This window comes from Ovis canadensis, chromosome 9 (assembly GCF_042477335.2).
Source record: "Ovis canadensis isolate MfBH-ARS-UI-01 breed Bighorn chromosome 9, ARS-UI_OviCan_v2, whole genome shotgun sequence".
Taxonomy (NCBI): Eukaryota; Metazoa; Chordata; class Mammalia; order Artiodactyla; family Bovidae; genus Ovis; species Ovis canadensis.
In genome coordinates, this window is record NC_091253.1 from 104,909,160 (window position 1) to 104,929,101 (window position 19,942).

At 48.6% G+C, this 19,942-nt stretch overlaps 1 protein-coding gene across 2 annotated transcripts in view; it reads right to left on the minus strand.

Annotated features, from left to right (window-relative positions):
• Positions 1-19,942, minus strand: part of SNTB1 (syntrophin beta 1) — a 245,585-nt gene that overhangs the window by 75,973 nt on the left and 149,670 nt on the right. For both annotated transcript variants that reach the window (XM_069600771.1, XM_069600772.1), the window contains exon 4: positions 11,488-11,695. In XM_069600771.1, coding sequence (XP_069456872.1) covers positions 11,488-11,695 — 208 coding nt within the window. The remainder of the gene's footprint in view (positions 1-11,487; positions 11,696-19,942) is intronic.

A 19,942-nucleotide genomic window follows, 5' to 3' on the forward strand; every position in this document is an offset into this window, starting at 1 on the left:
TTCTCCAATGCATGAAAGTGGAAAGTGAAGTCGCTCAGTCGTGTCTGACTTCGCGTTCCTGTGGACTGCAGCCTACCAGGCTCCTCCGTCCATGGGATTTTCCAGGCAAGGGTACTGGAGTGAGGTGCCATCAACTTCTCCAAACTCTAGATACACCTTTAATTCGAGCCCTAATCCTAAATAAAATCAATATAAAGAACTTCTAGTTTATGCACTTGATAAACCCAGGAACCGATTCAGCTGAAAAAACCTGAAAATACCAACTTGAAGGAGTTTCAGGATGAAAAATGAAATGTGTTAATTTACACTGAATTTGTAAAGTGGCGGTCTACTCATATTAGAAGTAATAAGCGCAAGCCAAAAATGTAAGGATGCAAAGGGAGGCTGAAATCACATTTGGGAATTTCAAAGCATTAAGTATCTTTTTCTCTCTGCTACTTAAAGGTGCCATGTACCTCTGTTGGAATTTTCTCCCCCTATGTAGACACACCAGTGGTTATAGCAGGTACCGTTGGTCTGAAGACAAAATTCCCTGATGTGAACACCGACTGCTCAGTGGACACTTTGCCTTCTTTAGAGAACTGCCTGTGGCCGACAGGCGGGCCTCCTGCGACCTCCAGCGGAGTCACAGCCGCGGCCGACTTATGTCGGGGGGTCAGCCCTAGCTTGTGGCTCCGGGCGGGAAAGTTCTGTGCTGCTGTTCAGGCCGCAGACTCCCCGGGGTGGGCTGATTCTGAGAAGGGAAGGGGCCGGGCACAACCTTGAAAAGAATGACGCGGCCCCTGCAGATGGGCATGACATAAACTGGTTAGAAGCAACCAAGTCCGAGATGGCAGGCAATGTGCGTTCCAGCAGACCACAAGCCTCAGTGCACACTCATTGTAGTACGTGGGCATATGCTAAATGACACACCCATGGGCACCGTGCCAGTTCCAAGGCCGACCATAAAAGGCCAAGAAGTAGGAGGTGACCCACTGCCTGGAACCTCCCGCCCTTTCCCCAGATAGCTGAAATAATCTTCCCACTCATCAGCCCATGAAATTGCTGAGTTGTTGTTGTGTTGTTTAGCTGCTGAGTCGCGTCCAACTCTTTGCGACCCCATGGACTGTAGCCCGCCAGGCTCCTGTGTCCATAGGATTTCCCAGGTAAGAATACTGGAGTGGGCTGCCTTTTCCTTCTCCAGAGGATCCTCTTGACCCAGGGATCGAACCCACATCTCCTGCATTAGCAGGCGGACTCTTTAACACTGTGCTACCAGAGAATTCCAGCCTATGAAATTACCCAGCCCGCAAAACCCACACCCTCTTGCCTTCTGAGATGACCCACACTCTGACTTCGGACTGTGGATCTCCCTGAATAAATCTGCTTTCACTGTACTTTGGCTTGCTCTTGAATTTCTTCACATGCAAAGCCAAAGGCCCTCGCTTGGCGGCCCGTCCTAGGAACTCGCCTGAGACCCAGGATGTGATCACCCTCTCACAGCCCACTTTTTCCTGCAGCATCACCACATCATCCATGCTTTGCTTCCTCCCAGCTACACTGCTTCATTCATTTCCTTACCTAAGAGCTGTTAAATTAAGTAAACAAGGAGGCCATTAGACTGAGATGGATCTAATGCTTAGGAGGCCTGTGTGAGCAAACCAAAATCCAAGCCCTGAAATGCCTTGAGGTTATGAAATCAAACTTAAGGATAATCAATCACAGCCAATGAGGGTTTTAAGCTAGAAATGATAGAACATTTCTTTCCTTTGTTTCCACAGTTTTTCTATATAAGCCTTTCCCTGAGCTCCTAACCACTTCCAATTTGAACTGATTTTTGCTTAAATTCTGAAAATGTCTAACATGCCTCAGTTTATCATATAACAGAGTCCTCCCTTAGCAATCGCTCCTAGAAAATCTCCATTTCAGACTCAGCTTCCAAAGAATTCTACCTAAGACTGTCATCACTGTATGATCTATTTCATAAAGGAAGAGCAATTTTCAAAGCCTAATGAGATAAAACAAAGTTTAGTCTGCTAGCCACACAACCAGGCACAGGAAGCTTTCTATCTGGAGTCTCATGATCATTTCCAAAGAGATGGAATCAGGTGAATTTGTGCAAATCAACCTATGAGAACTAAACATACACGCCCCCATCTCTCTTATGTGGGCAGCTCTGAGGTTTCCACCCCAGGGAGAATGACTCAGGACTAAACTGCACTGTGAAGTCATGTATAAAAGTGGGCAGATTTTCATGCTTTCATTATGGTTGCCTCTGTCTCCATGCCAACATCCATCCTAATTTTAAGTCTTTGATTTTTATTAGCGTGAATGTTAGATGGGGGCAGTTTGAACTCCTCATCAGTTCAGTTCAGTTCAGTCGCTCAGTCGTGTCCGACTCTTTGAGACCCCATGGACTGCAGCACGCCAGGCCTCCCTGCCCATCACCAACTCCTGGAGTTTGCCCAAACTCAAGTCCATCAAGTCAGTGATCATTCCGGCACATTTGCTGTAAACACTTCCAGTAAGAGACCGACGAGAACGTAACCAGGCTGTCCCCAGATTTTCCCGTCCTGCTCCATCTCAGAGGTGCTTCAGGCAGGAGCTTGCTGACTGCATTTCACAGCCACACATCAGGCCCGTTACCCCTTAACTGCATCAACTGTGTCTTCCAGCCCAGCAGACAGTCTTGATTTACGGATGATGCAGTCAGGGGCGGCCTGGGCAGTAGCTCTATTTCCATTTATCAGACGGGAGTCCTCTAAGGCCAGAGACCACTTTCTCCCTGGAAGAAGGGGTAGGAAGTTCTCACTTAGGTGATTTTTAGGGCAGATGGTGGAGCTGATATATTTAGAGGCTCCAGAAATATCGTTCCGTTGATCACACTGTCAAGACCCTGATGACCAGCAGCCTGTCTGACCCAGGCCAGAGCTGTTGTATTTACATTTGAGACTCTTCTGACATAGCTGGGCAAAGTAGCTGGAGAATAAAGCTACTTGGTTATAATTCACCTGGAATTTTGGGGGAATTAATAGATTGCTATTGTTGGAACTGAACATTGATGGTGGTCTAGTAAAGTAAGTAATAATACAAAGATGTGATAAACTGATGGATGGACAGACAGACAGACAGCAACAGCGAGATCTGGATAAGTGGGCAGGGAGGCAGAGACAGATAAAGATGCATAGAGATGAATAAGGGTAGAGAGAAAGAGATAAGGTAGGTAGATGAATGAGTGGATAAAGGGAGGGAGAGATGGATAAATGGAGAGAGAAAAAGACAGAGAGGCAGAGGCCTGCCTTTGCACAGCAGTGGTGGACAAATAAAAATGGCTGTGCAAGCTGAAATCATACAAAGCGAGCGCAACTATCAGCTGGAAAAACTGGCATTGTACTATGGATTTTCAAAACTGTTATTAAGACATTAAAATTGTCTTACTGTCAGCTATAAAAAATAATAAAATTAATATTTACTAAATAACATAATTTAAAACATTAGAAAGATTGGGGATTCAGTGCTTTTATTCCTTTGTCAAAAACTTGCTGAGAGCAGCTTGAGCGCGCTCGCCGCCTTCTCGTCACGTTGCTCGTGAGGCGTGAGCATCCTGCCCATGCCTTGACAAGTCATCACCCGCCTTTCCAGGCCTGGACCGGCTAGCGGCTTCCTACACTGCACCTGGAGCTTCCAGGGATGTGGAACTTCTCTGAGAGCCCCACGGATGTGAAGTCTTCCACTGGCGTCACCCTGCCTTCAGCCTTTCTTCACAGCCACTCTCATAAGCTTACCTTCAATCGCTTCTCGGCCTGTTGGCTAAGATCAAGGGAAGCTTACCTTCACTCTCTCTTTCTAATATCCATTCCTGCAAAGGTCATGTTGATTGATCTCTGGAGACAAGAAGGAAGCAAACCCTAACCCCCTCGCTGTCATGTGTGAACGAACAAGTGCGCTGTGACCGACCACCGCAGACCAAAGTGACGCCGTGACCGGTCGTCAGCATGATGTTCAGCAGCCGCGTGCACGCAGCGACCTGTGGGAAAAACTAGCAGCAAAACGTGCGCTTCACAAGATTCGGTTCAGTTCAGTCCAGTTAGTTCAGCCGCTCAGTCGTGTCCGACTCTTTGCGACCCCATGAACCGCAGCACGCCAGGCCTCCGTGTCCATCACCAACTCCCGGAGTTCACTCAGACTCACGTCCATCGAGTCTGTGATGCCATCCAGCCATCTCATCCTCGGTCGTCCCCTTCTCCTCCTGCCCCCAATCCCTCCCAGCATCAGAGTCTTTTCCAATGAGTCAACTCTTCGCATGAGGTGGCCAAAGTACTGGAGTTGCAGCTTTAGCATCATTCCTTCCAAAGAAAGCCCAGGGCTGATCTCCTTCAGAAAGATTACTTACAAGATTACTCACCGTAATATGCAGTCAAAACACAGTTAAAATTACTTACAGTTAATAAGACGAAGTTACCTACAGCAACTGAAATCTGAACCATGTTGTTAATGGTTACTTAAACCATGATACTGGAAAGTCAGACACTGGAGAACATGCAAAGCAGGGCCAGCGCCCTCTGTGCGCATCTGCTGCTGCTGCTCAGCCGCTCAGTCGTGTCCGACTCTCTGCAGCCATGGACTGCAGCCTGCCAGGCCTCCCTGTCCATCACCCACTCCCGGGGTCCACCCAAACCCATGTCCATCGAGTCGGTGATGCCGTCCAGCCATCTCATGCTCTGTCGTCCCCTTCTCCTCCTGCCCCCAATCCCTGCCAGCATCAAGGGTCTTTTCCAATGAGTCTGCTGTTCATGTCAGGTGGCCAAAGTATTGGAGTGTGTGTGTAAACACAAATCATATTCATGTCCTATGTGTGTGTGTGTGTGTGTATGTGTGTTCCAGTGTCCCTCTTAACCTCTCCTACCAAACATAATTTCCGTCTTTGCAGGGCAGGAGAGGAGAGATTTCAGGAAGCGCTGCCCGGTGGTGGTGTGTCCACCCCCTCTGCTGTGGACTGAATGCTTCCCTTCCCCTCAAGTTTACACGCTGAAGCCCTGATGTGCTGGTTTTAGGAGGTGGGGCCTTTGTGAGGTGGTTAGGTCAGGAGACTGGAGCTTCCACGATAGAATTAGTGTCCTTATAAGAGGAAGAGCGGCTAGTCCTCCCTCTCTGCCACATGAGGACACAGAAGAGGGCTGTTGGTAACAGGCTCCATGCTGGAACCCTGATCTTAGACTTCTAGCCTCCAGAACCAGGAGACATAAGTTTCCCCTGTTTATAAGCCAGACAGTCAAAGGCATTCTGTGGCAGCAGCCTGGACCGACAGCCATCCTTTATTTCCACAGAGGCGAACAAAGGGTCTGAGTATTTTGATATGGCTCTTAGTTCTGAAACTTTGCGTTTGGTATGGGTTCTGGGGTTCTGGGGGTCTCACTCATGTGAACGCTTGCTCCCTGGGTCCCTTTAGCTCAGCTTAGTGGAAAGTTCTGGCCTAAGAGAAAGTGAAGTGAAGTCACTCAGTCATGTCCAACTCTTTGCGACCCCATGGACTATAGCCTACCAGGCTCCTCCGTCCATGGAATTTTCCAGGCAAGAGTACTGGAATGGGTTGCCATAGAGTTAGAAAGAGGGGTTCAAACTCTGGCCCTGCCTCTTACTAGAGGAGTCATCTTAGGAAAGTTCCTTAACTTCTCCAAGCTTGCCTCCTAGGCTGAGTCGTGTCCAGCTCTCGTGACCCCATGGACCGTAACCTGCAGGCTCCTCTGTCCAGGGGATTCTCCAGGCAAGAATACTGGCAGAGTTGCCATTTCCTTCTCCAGGGGATCTTCCCCACCCAGGGACTGAATCCCTGTCTCTTGCCTTGCAGGCAGATTAGGTATTATTTAAAGCACTCTGGCTGAGAAAGAGGGATTATTTAAAGCACTCTGGCTGAGAAAGACTTAAGCACATAATAAATACTAATTACCAACTTACTTCCTCTCCTCCATTACCACCCTGGGGAGGCACAGCCCTCTAAACATTCCCATTTGAAAGGAACTTTTATGGCAATGAGGGGAAGTTGAGAACCGAACTGCATCGCAGAGCTCCCAACTGGTTTTTTTTTTTTAATTTTTATTTTATTTTATTTTATTTTTTTTATTTTTATTTTTTTATTTTTTTTATTTTTTTATTTTTTAAATTTTAAAATCTTTAATTCTTACATGCGTTCCCAAACATGAACCCCCCTCCCACCTCCCTCCCCATAACATCTCTCTGGGTCATCCCCATGCACCAGCCCCAAGCATACTGCATCCTGCGTCAGACATAGACTGGCGATTCAATTCTTAAGAAACCATGTTGTGTTTGAAACCTGACAAGAAATAGTTTGCAAACTGAGATAACAGGTGAGAGTAAAGACAACACCCGACTAACGGAGCAAAAACAGAACCAACGATTCCCCTGCGCACTCGCTTATTCCGTTCTTTCAAGTTGGAGTGTGTGTGTGTAAACACAAATCATATTCAGAACTCTATTTTTTTCTGTTTATCTTTCCTTTATTTATTAATCATTGTTTTATTTTCTCTTTTATTTTTCTTTTGTCCGAAATAGGACCATTAAAGACACCTCAATAATAACTGTAAAAAGACTACCTAAAGAATGATGATTCAAAAAATTTGTCTGGGGCATAATGCGTTTTATAGTCCAGGGTGGAGATGAGCACTCAGGGGGCAAGCAGGGCTTGCAAGGGTTAAAATGGTTTGAGACTAACTTGATGGCGGAAAGGCTTTTCTGTTGGTGCGCCTGGCCCGCCTGCAGATGAGAGCACCCACGGGGAGAGCAGTGGCCCCGTCAACACGGCCCACAGCTCACAGGCCCACGAACATCAAGGGGACGCGGTGGCAGCTCCGTTCGGAGGGGTGGTGTGCCTGACCTTGGCTGCAGCAGGCTCAGAGAATGGCCGCCAGAGTCCAAGGGGAGAGACAAAGGGGCCGTGATGAGAGCGGCACCAGACTCTACAAATTAAATAAAGGCTAGAAGGACACCACGGCGTCATCCCATTCACTCCTGAGTCCTGCGCCCTGATTTAGAGTGTGACCGTGAATAAGAGGCCTTCCATCTTTCAGGCCCCAGATTCCTCGTCTTTAGAAAGAAGAGGCGTGTCTGATCACTCTCTCAGTTCAGGCTGCTACAATGCATTATCACACACTGGATGGTTGAAAGAACAAACCCTCATTGCTCACAGTTGTGGAGGCTGCAACTTCAAGACCAGGGTGCCAGCACGGGGTCCTGGTGAGGGTCCTCTCCCTGGCTGGGAGAAGCCTCCCTGCCTGACGCATCTTCGTGAGGCGGAGACATTGCTCTGGGTCCTCACCCCTTAGAAGGACACCAACCCTATCACGGAGCTCCACGCATCTCCATGACTTCATTTAAACCTCATGACCTCCCAACGCCCCCACCTCCAAATCCACCGCTTTAGGGATTGGGGCTTCAGTCTACAGATTCTGGGGGGAGACAAACATTCAGTCCAGAGAAGTCACCTCTAAGTTCCCGTCTCTCTGACTACATATATGAAGATTTCCTATGGCCAACAAATCAGATTTAAACCGTCTGTCCCGCTTTCAAGATCTTCCATAATTGGGAGCCACCCAAGGTACCGGATTTTCTCATCACCTTCCTTCAGGATAACCCCACTCCCCTTTAGGCCAGTCTCTGCTCTGCCTTCCCTACAAAGTGTGAGCCACTGCATGGTAAGTTGCTTCAGTCGTGTCCTACTCTTTGCGACCCTATGGACCATAGCCCGCCAGGCTCCTCTGTCCATGGGATTCTCCAGGCCAAATACTGGAGTGGGTTGCCGTGCCCTCCTCCAGGGGATCTTCCCGGCCCAGGGACGGAACCCGCGTCTCTTCCATCTCCTGCACTGGCAGGCGGGTCCTTTACCCCAAGCGCCATCACCTCCCTTTCTCTCAGGCTCGTTCTCCTCGGGGAGTGACTGCGTTCTCCCCACTGACTCAGGGTCATTTCTTGAGAGCCATTCTTCTAGTCCCTGGATCATCTCACTGTAAAGAATAATGTTAATATAGAGTTCTCTTTCTGTGTGGTGAAGAGGAGGCTTGAGGGTCTGCACTGAAAAGAATCTTAGAAGGGAAACTCTGGTTGCTTTCTATTGTTTTAGTTCAGTAATTGCCAGTTCTAAAAACTTGAAATTGAATATAATATGTACAAACTTCGTCCCAGAGCTACTGTTATTAGTAAAAAAAAAAATAAATCAAAGATTAGCAGTATAGGAAAAGACAAAGGATATCAATTTAAGATAAATTACAGCTGAATATATATAGGATCACCCGTTATATCTTTACAAATACCAAGTGAATTCTCTGATATTTGTGGTAATACAAGAAAGCCACAGTATTACGGATTTGCCATTTGTTGTAACATTTTGCTAAAAACCATTCTTATGTCTCCACATCAGGATTCAGTATCAAATATTTATTCAAAAAAATTCCAGTTTGGATTTGCTCCCTTGGACTTGATCTACAGTAATCTTTTAAGAAGTTTTGAAGATGAAGGCAATAAAAGACATTCTCCCTTCTGATAATTATCCATGCTAAGTCATTACTGATTGCTCTTACCAGCATAATGCATGATACAATTTAAAGAAACATCTGATGATCTGAAAGTACATCAAAAGAACAATCATATTCTAAAAACAGAAAGCTTTTTATGCACCTTTATGACTGCTCCATTGGAATGCTTAATGTTTCTACGGATAGTTTTGGATAAACAAAAGTCATAAGCAGACAGTTTATAAGTAAGAAAATGGAACCTTTGGAAAAAATGCTAATATCACTACTAATGACGATGTAATAACCATTTCTCAACTATCCAAATGGTAATGGTTTTAATTGTAGTTGGTGCTAAAAGAGATGAAAGAACAGTACCTTCTAGAGTTGACAGCATCTCGGTTACTTGCGAGCTGGAGGGATGTGTGTGCTGGACAGCCTCCCCTTGCCTCCAGAGCCAGGCCCCACCATCTGCTGCACTGCTCGGAGCCCAGGGAGGCTGACCTTAACCGAGCACCTGTGGTTCCTGCCTCTGGCTTCCAGGCAGCCTCAACCCAGGGCAGACACCAGTAGGAGATCAGCAGGCAGGGATTCACGGGGATTGTCTCTCTCCTAAGAGACCACAGCTCTCAGTGAGTGGCCCTTTTCCAGAGCTGCAAGTCTTGCTAGCTTCAGGTAGCAGCTCCTCTTCCTGGCTACTTCCACGTAAAGGATGGCAGTGACCTCTCACCGTTCAGCTCCTGGTTTCCCTTGTCTCGGCCACACTCACAAACTGTCGCTATGTTAAATCCCGTCCAGTCACCCCTTCTGAATTTGCCATCATTTCCTGCCAGACACTAACACACACAGCACATCCCTGCATCCACTCTGGACCTAACCCAGTAAAGACGTTTGTCATCCCGATCAACCCCTCCCCATTCCCTTCTACAGCAACTGTCGGTTGCTCTTGTAGCCGATTTTCCATTTCAGAACTGCCTCTCCTCATCCATCAGGGCACAGTTTGGATAAGGCTGACCTTAGAACTTTTGTTGGAAATATGAGAGCAAAGAGCCTTCTCTTCACTGAGGCAGCCAGCTATAAAAACAAAACAAAAAAACCACCCAGACAAACCTGGAACTCCTGGGACGCTTGCTAGGGTATAAACCAGGCAAGCGGAGAGAGTGCAAGCCATGCGGAGGCAGGCCCGCTGGCCCCCTGTGAGCCCTGGACCCCGCCATGCCTGATGCTCCCCCGGACCCCGCCGTGCCTGAAGCTCCCCCTGGACCCCGCTGGCCTTTTGTGAGCCCTGGACCCCACCACACCTGATGCTGGCCCCCTGTGAGCCCTGGACCCTGCCGTGCCTGAAGCTCCCCCTGGACCCTGCTGGCCCTCTGTGAGCCCTGGACCCCACCATGCCTGATGCTGGCCCCCTGTGAGCCCTGGACCCCGCCATGCCTGAAGCTCCCCCTGGACCCCGCTGGCCCTCTGTGAGCCCTGGATCCCGCGGCACCTGACGCTCACCCTGGACACTGTCGTTATCAGAAGTGCTAGTCCCCTTTTCTGTGCTCAAGCTGATCTGAGCTTTCTGTCACTTGCAACTGAAAGATCCCAGACTAACAGGACTGCTCCTGAAGCAAACACATGTGACTGGAGAGAGTGAAGAGCAGAGGGTGAGAGGCTGTGCCTTCCAACACACTGCCGTCCAGACCTGCAGTGCTGTTCTCAGCAAGCAGCCTCACACGTCAGGTCACGAGACACCACCTGTGGCTGCTGTCCATTCTGATCCTGGTGTCACCACCACCTGCACTGGCCCTTTAGTCCTCTGCAATCTGCAAGAGATGGGACAATACCACAGCAAACAACGCACTTTGTGTTGAAGTCGGTGGCTGGGACCCACACACGAAATGAGGCAAGCAAAGAACAATGGTGGAAAACAGCCAAATGCCCTGTTCAAGCGCCTTCTCAGATGACAGGCTCATTGGCAGGAAAGCTGTTATTGCAACAATCATTATTCCAATTTACCGCCTATTAGAATGTGAGTCACTGGGAGGTCAGACTGTCCCCAAAGCACACTGTTCCTGAGCACTCATGGTCAAGTTCAAGGAGCAGCGATCAGGTGTAAGGACAATGGCAAAGGCTCAACACTTTGAAATCAAGAGGATGGTTAACTCCCAGGAGACTGCTGCAGAGTGAGTTTCCCTACCTTCTTCAACACATCACAGCACTTGGGGAAAGAAACCAGAGCGACAGTGTCACCATGACCCCAGGCCCTTTCCAGGGCAGCTGCCCTCCCTGTACTCATGCCTACACGCCTGTCCCCTCCTGCCTAGCACTGTGCCTTGCACAAAACAGGCGCTCAGAAATGATGACGTTGAGAGCCTGCTGGCTTAAGAGTACAAGTAAAAGATGATATCTGAGAAGAACGCGCACAGAGTAGTTGCTTAAGACATCTTCGCTGTTATTATCATCATTGTATGGGTATGTGCAGTTAACCGCTCAGTCGTGTCTGACTCTGCAACCCTATGGACTGGAGCCCACCCAGCTCCTCTGTCCGTAGGATCTTACCGGCAAGATTACAATTGCTTTATTTGCCAAGTATCTGTATTAACAATTAGGTCCATCAAAACCCACAGAAATCTCTTTTTAAAGCAATGATTCCTACTTCCTTACCTGCCAAGAAGACCGTTCTATTGTGCGTCTGAGTTATTTCCCCTGCCCTTCCCCTTCCCATGCACACATGAGAACCAAACTGTCCGGCCGCTTGCTCACTCATGCATCCAGACAGTAGGCAATGAGTGACCACCTGCATTTTGCCACATGCTGGACTGTCTGTGGGGAAACAAAGTTGCTAAAGACACAGAGCTCCTGCATAATGCAGACCCGCTGGAGACGGACAAGAAATCCCAGTGAGAGACTCAGCCTGTGGAACGAGGCACCTGATTTCAGGGGCTGCAGCTTGTGCTGGGAAGGCCTGGGGAAGAAGCCTGGGTGGGGGATGTTTCCTTACCTTTTCTGCGAGCCAGCCGAGGTGCCTGATCTCCCGGCCCCCAGCAAGGCCCATCGGGCCCAGCTGCTCGCGGGCCTCGGCGATCACGTGGGTCAGCAGGTCACTGACAGTTGTGTGGATGGCGCTGAACCAGGCCTGGGCCGTGGCGGAGTCCTTGGCCCTCAGGACCACACTGTGCTTAGCATCTGGAGAGTGGATTTCAAGCTGCCTAGAGGGGCAGAGAGAGAAGGATTAGGAGGTTCCCTGGCAGATTTTGTCTCTTCAAGCCCTGAGCTACAAAGGTGAATTAATTTGTTTTTTCTATCATATATTTTTCTTTTAATTTTTTTAGCTTTTTAATTAAGGTTTTTTTTTTTGCAGTGGGTCTTGTTTCTTTTCCCCTTTTGGCCTCTCCATGAAGCATGCAGAATCTTAGCTCCCTGACCAGGGATTGAGTGGGCACTCCCAGCAGTGGGAGCACAGAGTCCTAACCACTGGGCTGCAGGGAAGCCCCCAACTGAGATTTTTAAATTTATTTTTTAATCAAATAAGAGAGTCTTTAAACTCTAGAGTGCTTTACAATTTTCAAAAGTTTCACATAGGTGAGTTCATATCATCCTATGATAACCCTTTCCCTCCCTCCTATCCCTACATCGCCTCTCCCCACTAAAGTGAACTAATTCTTCATTCTTACTTTAAGCTTCCTTTGAATGGCTTATCTTAATGGCCTCATCATCCATCCATCCATTCACTCATTCATCCACAAACACTGTGCCGAGGCATTGGCTGAGCTACTGAGGGCATAGCTATCTAGTCACCTGAACTAAGGATGCCTGGCTTTCCTGTTATTCAGCTGTGTCTTATTAGCAGCATCATATTAAGACTTTCAAGCTGTGAGCTGATATTAATCTGCCTTACTTCTCCATCCCCAGAGGACTTTAACAATATGCTCGCGTCCTAGCAGATGCTGGTGGGATGTAGACTGAAATACCTATCCTCCTGCTTAATTCTACTGTTCATTATTAATTGTGAATATTTTAGCATCAGAGACGGCCAAAGTTTTGCATTCCTCAGGAATCCTGTCTGTGGCACATTTCTCTACCTCTTCATCTTTGTGCACGTGTAACGCAAGGCTTCCCAGTTGGCTCAGTGGTAACGAATTCGCCTGCTAAGAGGGCATGCAGGTTCGATCCCTGGATCAGGAAGAGCCCCTGGAGGAGCGCATGGCAACCCCCTCCAGTATCTTTGCCTGGAGAATCCCATGAACAGAGGAGCCTGGTGGGCTACAGTCCACGCGGTCGCAAAGAGACACAACTGAGCGACTGAACCTGCAAGCGATGAAGGAGAGAACTGGCCGGGGATGAGGTAACAGTGGGGAAAGAGATGCACTAAAATGTGTTTTTTGTTGTTGTTTTGTTTGGTTTGGTTTTTTAAACCTGCACTGGGAGGCTTTTGGGATTTTAGTTCCTGGACCAGTGATTGAACCTGAGCCCCCTGGTGGTGAAAGCTTGGAGTCCTAACCACTGGACCACCAGGAAATTCCCAAAGAGTTATATTTAAAGTCAAACTTCAAAGTTTATGCAAGAACTCCAACAGGATCACCTGAGATTCAGCGTGAGATTTGCATACTGTAATTACATGGTAAAAGGCAGAAGTTCTTGACAGATGCTCTTGGTTTTTAAATTTTTTTATTGTGAAGCACTTACAGATTTACACAGTATTGCAAAATCTGGACAAAGAAGTCCAGGACACCACCCACTGTGTTTACTCTGATAGTTCCACTCACCCACTCACTCACTCATTCCATTCACTCATTCTATTCACTCGGTTTACTCTGATAGTTCTACTTTATTTAGCTGTAATATATTATAATGTCAGGGCTTCCTAGATGTCTCAGTGGCAAAGAATCCACCTGCCAACAAGAATGTGGGTTCGATTCCTGGGTGGGAAAGATCCTCTGGAGGAGGAAAGGGCAATCCACTTCAGTGTTCTTGCCTGGGAAATCCCATGGAGCAGCCTGGCGGGCTACAGTCCATGGGGTCAAAGAAGTCAGACCCAACTTAGTGACTAAACAACAATACGGTATCAAAACTGGGGCCCTGGCACAGTGGAAGTGTGTAGCTGGACCCATTTACCACGTGTAGATCCCTGTAAACACCACTGCAAGCAAGGGACAGAACAGAACCACTCCATTACCCTACGCGTTCCCCCAGCCACCCCTGGGGGGGCGCTCACAAGTGCACCCGCATTCCCCTGAGCTGCCCCTAGGGGTCACAAGTGCACCTACGTTCCCCCCAGCCACCCCTAGGGGTCACAAGTGCACCCGCGTTCCCCTGAGCCGCCCCTAGGGGTCACAAGTGAGGCCCGCGTTCCCCCCAGCCACCCCTAGGGGTCACAAGTGCACCCGCGTTCCCCTGAGCCACCCCTAGGGGTCACAAGTGAGGCCTGCGTTCCCCCTGGCTGCCCCTAGGGGTCACAAGTGCACCCGCGTTCCCCCGAGCCGCCCCTAGGGGTCACAAGTGAGGCCTGCGTTCCCCCTGGCTGCCCCTAGGGGTCACAAGTGCACCCGCGTTCCCCCCGGCCGCCCCTAGGGGTCACAAGTGCACCCACATTCCCCCGAGCCGCCCCTAGGGGTCACAAGTGAGGCCCGAGTTCACCCGAGCAGCCCCTAGGGGTCACAAGTGCACCCGCGTTCCCCTGAGCCGCCCCTAGGGGTCACAAGTGAGGCCCGAGTTCACCCGAGCCGCCCCTAGGGGTCACAAGTGAGGCCTGCGTTCCCCCGAGCCACCCCTAGGGGTCACAAGTGAGGCCTGCGTTCTCCCTGGCTGCCCCTAGGGGTCACAAGTGCACCCGCGTTCCCCCCGGCCGCCCCTAGGGGTCACAAGTGCACCCGCGTTCCCCCGAGCCGCCCCTAGGGGTCACAAGTGAGGCCCGCGTTCCCCCGAGCCGCCCCTAGGGGTCACAAGTGAGGCCCGCGTTCCCCCGAGCCGCCCCTAGGGGTCACAAGTGAGGCCCGAGTTCACCCGAGCAGCCCCTAGGGGTCACAAGTGCACCCGCGTTCCCCCCGGCCGCCCCTAGGGGTCAGACACTTTACCATCTGAGCCACCAGGAAAGCCTGACCCCAGTTCAATTTCTGGGTCGGGAAGATCCGCTGGAGAAGGGAACGGCTGCCCACTCCAGTATTCTCGGGCTTCCCTTGTGGCTCAGCTGGTAAACAATCTGCCTACAATGCGGGAGACCTGGGTTCGATCCCTGGGTTGGGAATATCCCCTGGAGAAGGGAAAGGCTACCCACTCCAGTATTCTGGCCTGGAGAATTCCGTGGACTCTATAGTCCGTGGGGTCGCAAAGAGTCAGACACAACTGAACGACTTTCACTCTTACATCTTATACAATAGAATTAAAGGGGCTTCCTAGGTGGCCCAGGAATAAAGAATCTGCCTGCTAATGCAGGAGATGCAAAAGATATGGGTTCGATCCCTGAGTCAGGAAGATCCCCTGGAAGAACAAATAGCAAGCCACTCCAGTGGTCTTGCCTGGTGAGACCCATGGACAGCAGAGCCTGGTAGGCTACAGTCGATAGGGTTCCAAAGAGCTGGACACAACCGAGCAACGGAAGAAGAGCCACAAAGCTGGGCGGGACAGAGAGCAACCCAAGGCCAGAAAGCTGGTGACGTCGGGATTCAAGCCATGCCAATCAGGCTCAAAAGGCCGTGCCCTTAAACACTGCATTACGATGTCTCTCCTTCAGACGGGATGGCGCCCAGTAAAGGTGCATCTGTTGTGTTCCACAGCTGTCCCAAGGCATCACCACCAACATGCGTGCGTGCTCAGCTTCGCAACTGTGTCCGACTCTCTGTGACCCCGAGGACTGTAGTCCACCAGGCTCCTCGTCCTTGAGATTTTTCAGGCACGAATGCTAGAGTGGGACGCCATTTACTCCACCAGGGGGTCGTCACCAATAAATATGCCTAACAGTGTCCTCTTTAGCTCCTGAGTTTAAAGCAACAATTCTGCAGATCACCTGAAAATCAGAAGTCCCAATGTAACCTGGCCTCATTTACATTTGAAACCAGCCTTTTAGAGTGAGTAACCCTTTTTACTCATAAACTTTAATTACAGAAAAAGGAGGATTTAAAAAGTAAAATATCTCTAGGGGAGTTTTAGCAATAATTAGCTTTTTTTTTTTTTTCAGTAAGAAATCTTCAAGTCTCCTCACTAAAAATCCAAAGGTTTCCTGTGATGAAACAGGGTGGTTTTAAAATGACATTTGTCCTTACCAAGAAGAAAAATACTCTTGAGTCTCTCAGGCATTTTTCAGAGAAATGGTTGGTCAATCTATGGAGAGTTTTCATTCCTTCCCAAAGTTTTTGGAGAAGGAAATGGCAACCTACTCCAGTGTTCTTGCCTGGGAAATCCCATGGAGAGAGGAGCCTGGCAGGCTACAGTCCACGGGGTCGCCAGAGTCGGACACGACTGAGCGACTAAACCGCAACCACCGCCAAAGGTCTTACTCTTCAGTGAAGCTGACTAGCCAAGCACAAACTAGGGTTCTCCGAAAGTATCAATGAGAGCTCAACTGGCTTTTCAAATTATTCTATCAATATCCACTATTCTAGGAATTTAAAACACACAAATATTTCTCTTAGAATATTTTCCTTTGAAGACCTGGATTTTTTTTTTTTTTTAATGACAGCTTGGGAAGCAGTCACTCATCAGGAATCACACATATGTGCAAAAATGATGCCAGCAAAAAAGAGAATATTTCTTTGTTGAGTTGCCAGCATACCCAGAGGAGAGTTGGTTTATAAAAACAGAGGTACAGGCTAGTGAGGAGGGGGCCCATTTCTCCCAGATTTGGACAGCATTTATCCTTACTATTAACTTTTAAGTCAGCTTTTAAAGTACAGCTTATAGATAGAAAAATGCACAGATTATACTGTGTAGCTTAAATGTATTTTCACAAAGGGAACACATTCGAGTCAACCACCAGTCAGACCAAGAAACAGAACATTCCAAGTGTCCCAGACACTCTCCCCTTCCCATTACGTCCCTTCAAATAACCCCTATGAGGGTTTCTGTCGCCACAGATAACTTCGTCTCAGGCAAAATGGATGAGGTTCTACTTGCTTTCATTCGCTGTTATTCTTGCCTGCACTGTCAGAGGATCTCGGAGAGGCCACGCTTAAACACCCTCCCGTGGTGGTCCCCAAAGTGTGACCCCTGACCAGCAGAGCAGAATCTTCTGGGAGCGCGCTGGAGGTGCGGACTCCTGGTGCATCCCTGGGCCTCTGAATTAGGGGCTCTGGGAGCGTGTTGGAGGTGCGGACTCTCCATGCATCCCTGGGCCTCTGAATTAGGGACTCTGGGAGTGAAGACAGCAAGATTCCTGCACGTAGTGTCAGTCGCTAGCCGTGTCCGACTCTCTGGGTCCCCGTGGAGTGTATCCTGCCAGGCTCCTCTGTCCACGGGATTCTCCGGGCAAGAACACAGGAGTGGGTTGTCATTTCCTTCTCTAAGGAATCTTCCTGACACAGGGATCCAACCCAGGTCTCCTGCATTGCAGGCAGATTCTTTACCAAACGAGTCACCACCTCCAGACAAATATGATGCAATTTAAGTTTGAGAAGGGTGCTCTATAGACTCACAAGAAAAAAGCCCTGATCTTGGTTGTTTGCCAGGGTTCCCAGTGGCTGAGGTGAACATGCTGAAAGGTGATCTGACCTTCCCCCAATCAGTGTCAAAGGAGAAGCAGAGAGGACGTAGAAAAGGGGGGCCTGTGACTTTTTACAGTCAAACACAGCAGCAGTAGCAGTTCAGCACTGAAAGTATTCTTCAGGAACCTGGGAGTAGTTTATTATTATTTTTAAACATCTAATTAAACACAGATGTTTGGACTTCACCACAGAACTATTAAGAATTTCTAGAGGTTGAGGCCTGGGTAAATGCTTTACATGGTCCACAGATTATATGGATTAAGGATCATGGCGGGCCTCTCCGAGCCCAAGCTCACACCTCCCAAGGAGCTGGTCTGGAGGGGATCATCACCAGAAGGACAACGCATCACAGAGCTCCTGGGGGCGTGTCAGCAACCCACTGCTCAGTTACACACTCCCCCAGAATTAGGCGGTTTGAGATGCCAAACTCTTGTTACCTCACAAAAGCTGCTTGAGTGTCTATGACATGGAAGCTGGATTCCCCAGAGAGCAAGAAGAGACTACAACTGCTTTTATGACCTGGTCTCCAAAGTCACACCGCATCACCTCTGGTATGTTCTTTGTGCTGCAAGTGAGTCACTAAGACCCATGTACGCTCGTGAGGAAGAGCTAAGCTTCACTTGTTGAAGGGAATAGAATCAAAGACTTTGGGGACATATTAAACCACCACGGAGCAGCTCTGGATGAAGCAAAGCCCTGGAAGAGTCGATCCTGAGTGTAAAGGGTGAGTGTTTGGGACTGTGAGCCAGCAGACTAGAAAGACAATGCTCACACACGTGAGTGAGGAGGAAGAAGACTTGTTTCTGACAAAGCTGCAGCTTCCAGCTCCAAAAAGAGACGGGCTGTGGATCGAGAGGGGGTCAGAGTCACCAGAGGGAGGAGAAGGAGCCTTCCGCTGACGGCACACGGGGGCTGTGCAGAGCCACCAGAGCGACGGTGGACGAAGACCCGTCGGCTTGTCTGACACAGAACAGGCGTCAACTGTTTGTGTAGCAAACACAGAAGAGTACAGTGGTCTGCATTCACCTCTCCATCAGCTCAACAGAACTCAAAGGGGAAAAAGGAAGAAAAGCGCAAACATTTAATTTTAGTCCTATAAACTCTACACAAACAACAAGCATCTGGTAGCATGAAAGCCCCAGGAGCTCCGAGGGACAACACAAGATTCTGGTCAAGGTCATGGAGGGTTATGCGCTGGGTTAGCCGAAAAATGCATTTGGGTTTCTCCTAAGCATCTTATGGAAAAACTTCTATAACTTTCTGGCTAACCCAGTATATATATTTATTTCTTATTACATTACCTAGTACAGGTCTTAAACATACATCCCTTTGACTTAATTTTTCACTTAAACTCATTTTTTCAAAATGTAAATGTACTCTGTGCAATGCCTGTCTTGGAGTAAAAGGAGAGACAGAGAAAGAAATTCCATTCCTGGGCTGGCCATGCAGTGGTTTTTTCAGCAGCTTTTTTTTTTTTTTTTAAAGAAACAATTTATAACAATTTAAAAGCACAAGAATCAGGGGGTAGTTGTTAAGCATGTGGATGTGGGGGTTCAAGGCTGACTTTAAACTTGCTGGCTGTGAGCCATGTTCCATGATCTTCCTAAGCATCAACGTTCTTATCTGTAAAATGGCTCAACCTTGCCTCTTAAAATTAATGAAAAGACAAAAGTGAGATGAAGTATGCAGGAGATGTCATAGTGAAAGCTAATCTCGATCAGTTCTAGTTTACATTCTAGTTCACAATGGAGAGTCTTCCCAATTTGGGTACAAGCAAATGGTAGAGGTCCAATGAGGCAAGAAGGAGAATCCTCCAGGGTGGGCTCTGGTTCAGGTCCTTTTCAGAGCACCTGCGCTTGAAAAAGGCAAGGCTCAGAAGAAGCTAAACAGTTAAGCAAGGGCTATTTCCAGCATCTTGGAATGGAAAAGATAACTTTGGGAGAGATGCATGGGTTTCTTGAGAGACCCTGGAAGATCTGGGGCAAACCTGACTCTGCGTTCTCCCTTCTATCTGCATATTTATTCCACCTAAAAGGATTTTGTGAGATTCACGTTCAGGGGCACAGGTTCATGTGAGTGACAAGTGTCTGTTGAAGTACCCTTGCTCTCTGAACTGCCTGAGCTAACCAGTGCCTCTGGGGGTGAAAAGAGATTGGGCATGGTTTCATCCTCCCAAAGTATTTTTCTGACAACATACCCTGAAAGAACCATTCTGTAGGGTCATGTAACTCATTTTTTAAAAGGGCACTGTCAACTCCAATAATCCTTCATCCATTTGTAAAAGATAAAGATGGAAGGAGATAAAGATGAGGAAATAAAGTAGAAAGAGGAGAGGGAGGAGAGGGGAGGGGCACGAGAAAGAAAAGGAACATGAAGACTTAAGGTAGAAAAATAACCAAGGGGTGTGAAAATGGCCCCAAGGTTGGGTGGCTGAGGTCATTAGAGGCCGAGAACCAAAAAGGCCTGCCACAGTGAAAGTGAGAGCGGTATCGTATCACTGATGTAAAACTGACCCATACAAACGCCTGTAAGCCCTGGAGAAGGAAACGGCAACCCTCTCCAGTATCCCTTCCTGCAGAATCCCACGGACAGAGGAACCTGGTGGGCCACAGTCCATGGGGTTGCCAAAGTGTCGGACATGACTTAGCTGCTAAAACAAATGCTTGTATGTGTGGAGACTATGGCTGGAGTGGCTCACAGGTAAGCTCGGCTGGGAGGGAAACTGAGTGGCTGGACGAGGCAAGAGGGGAAATTTTCTTT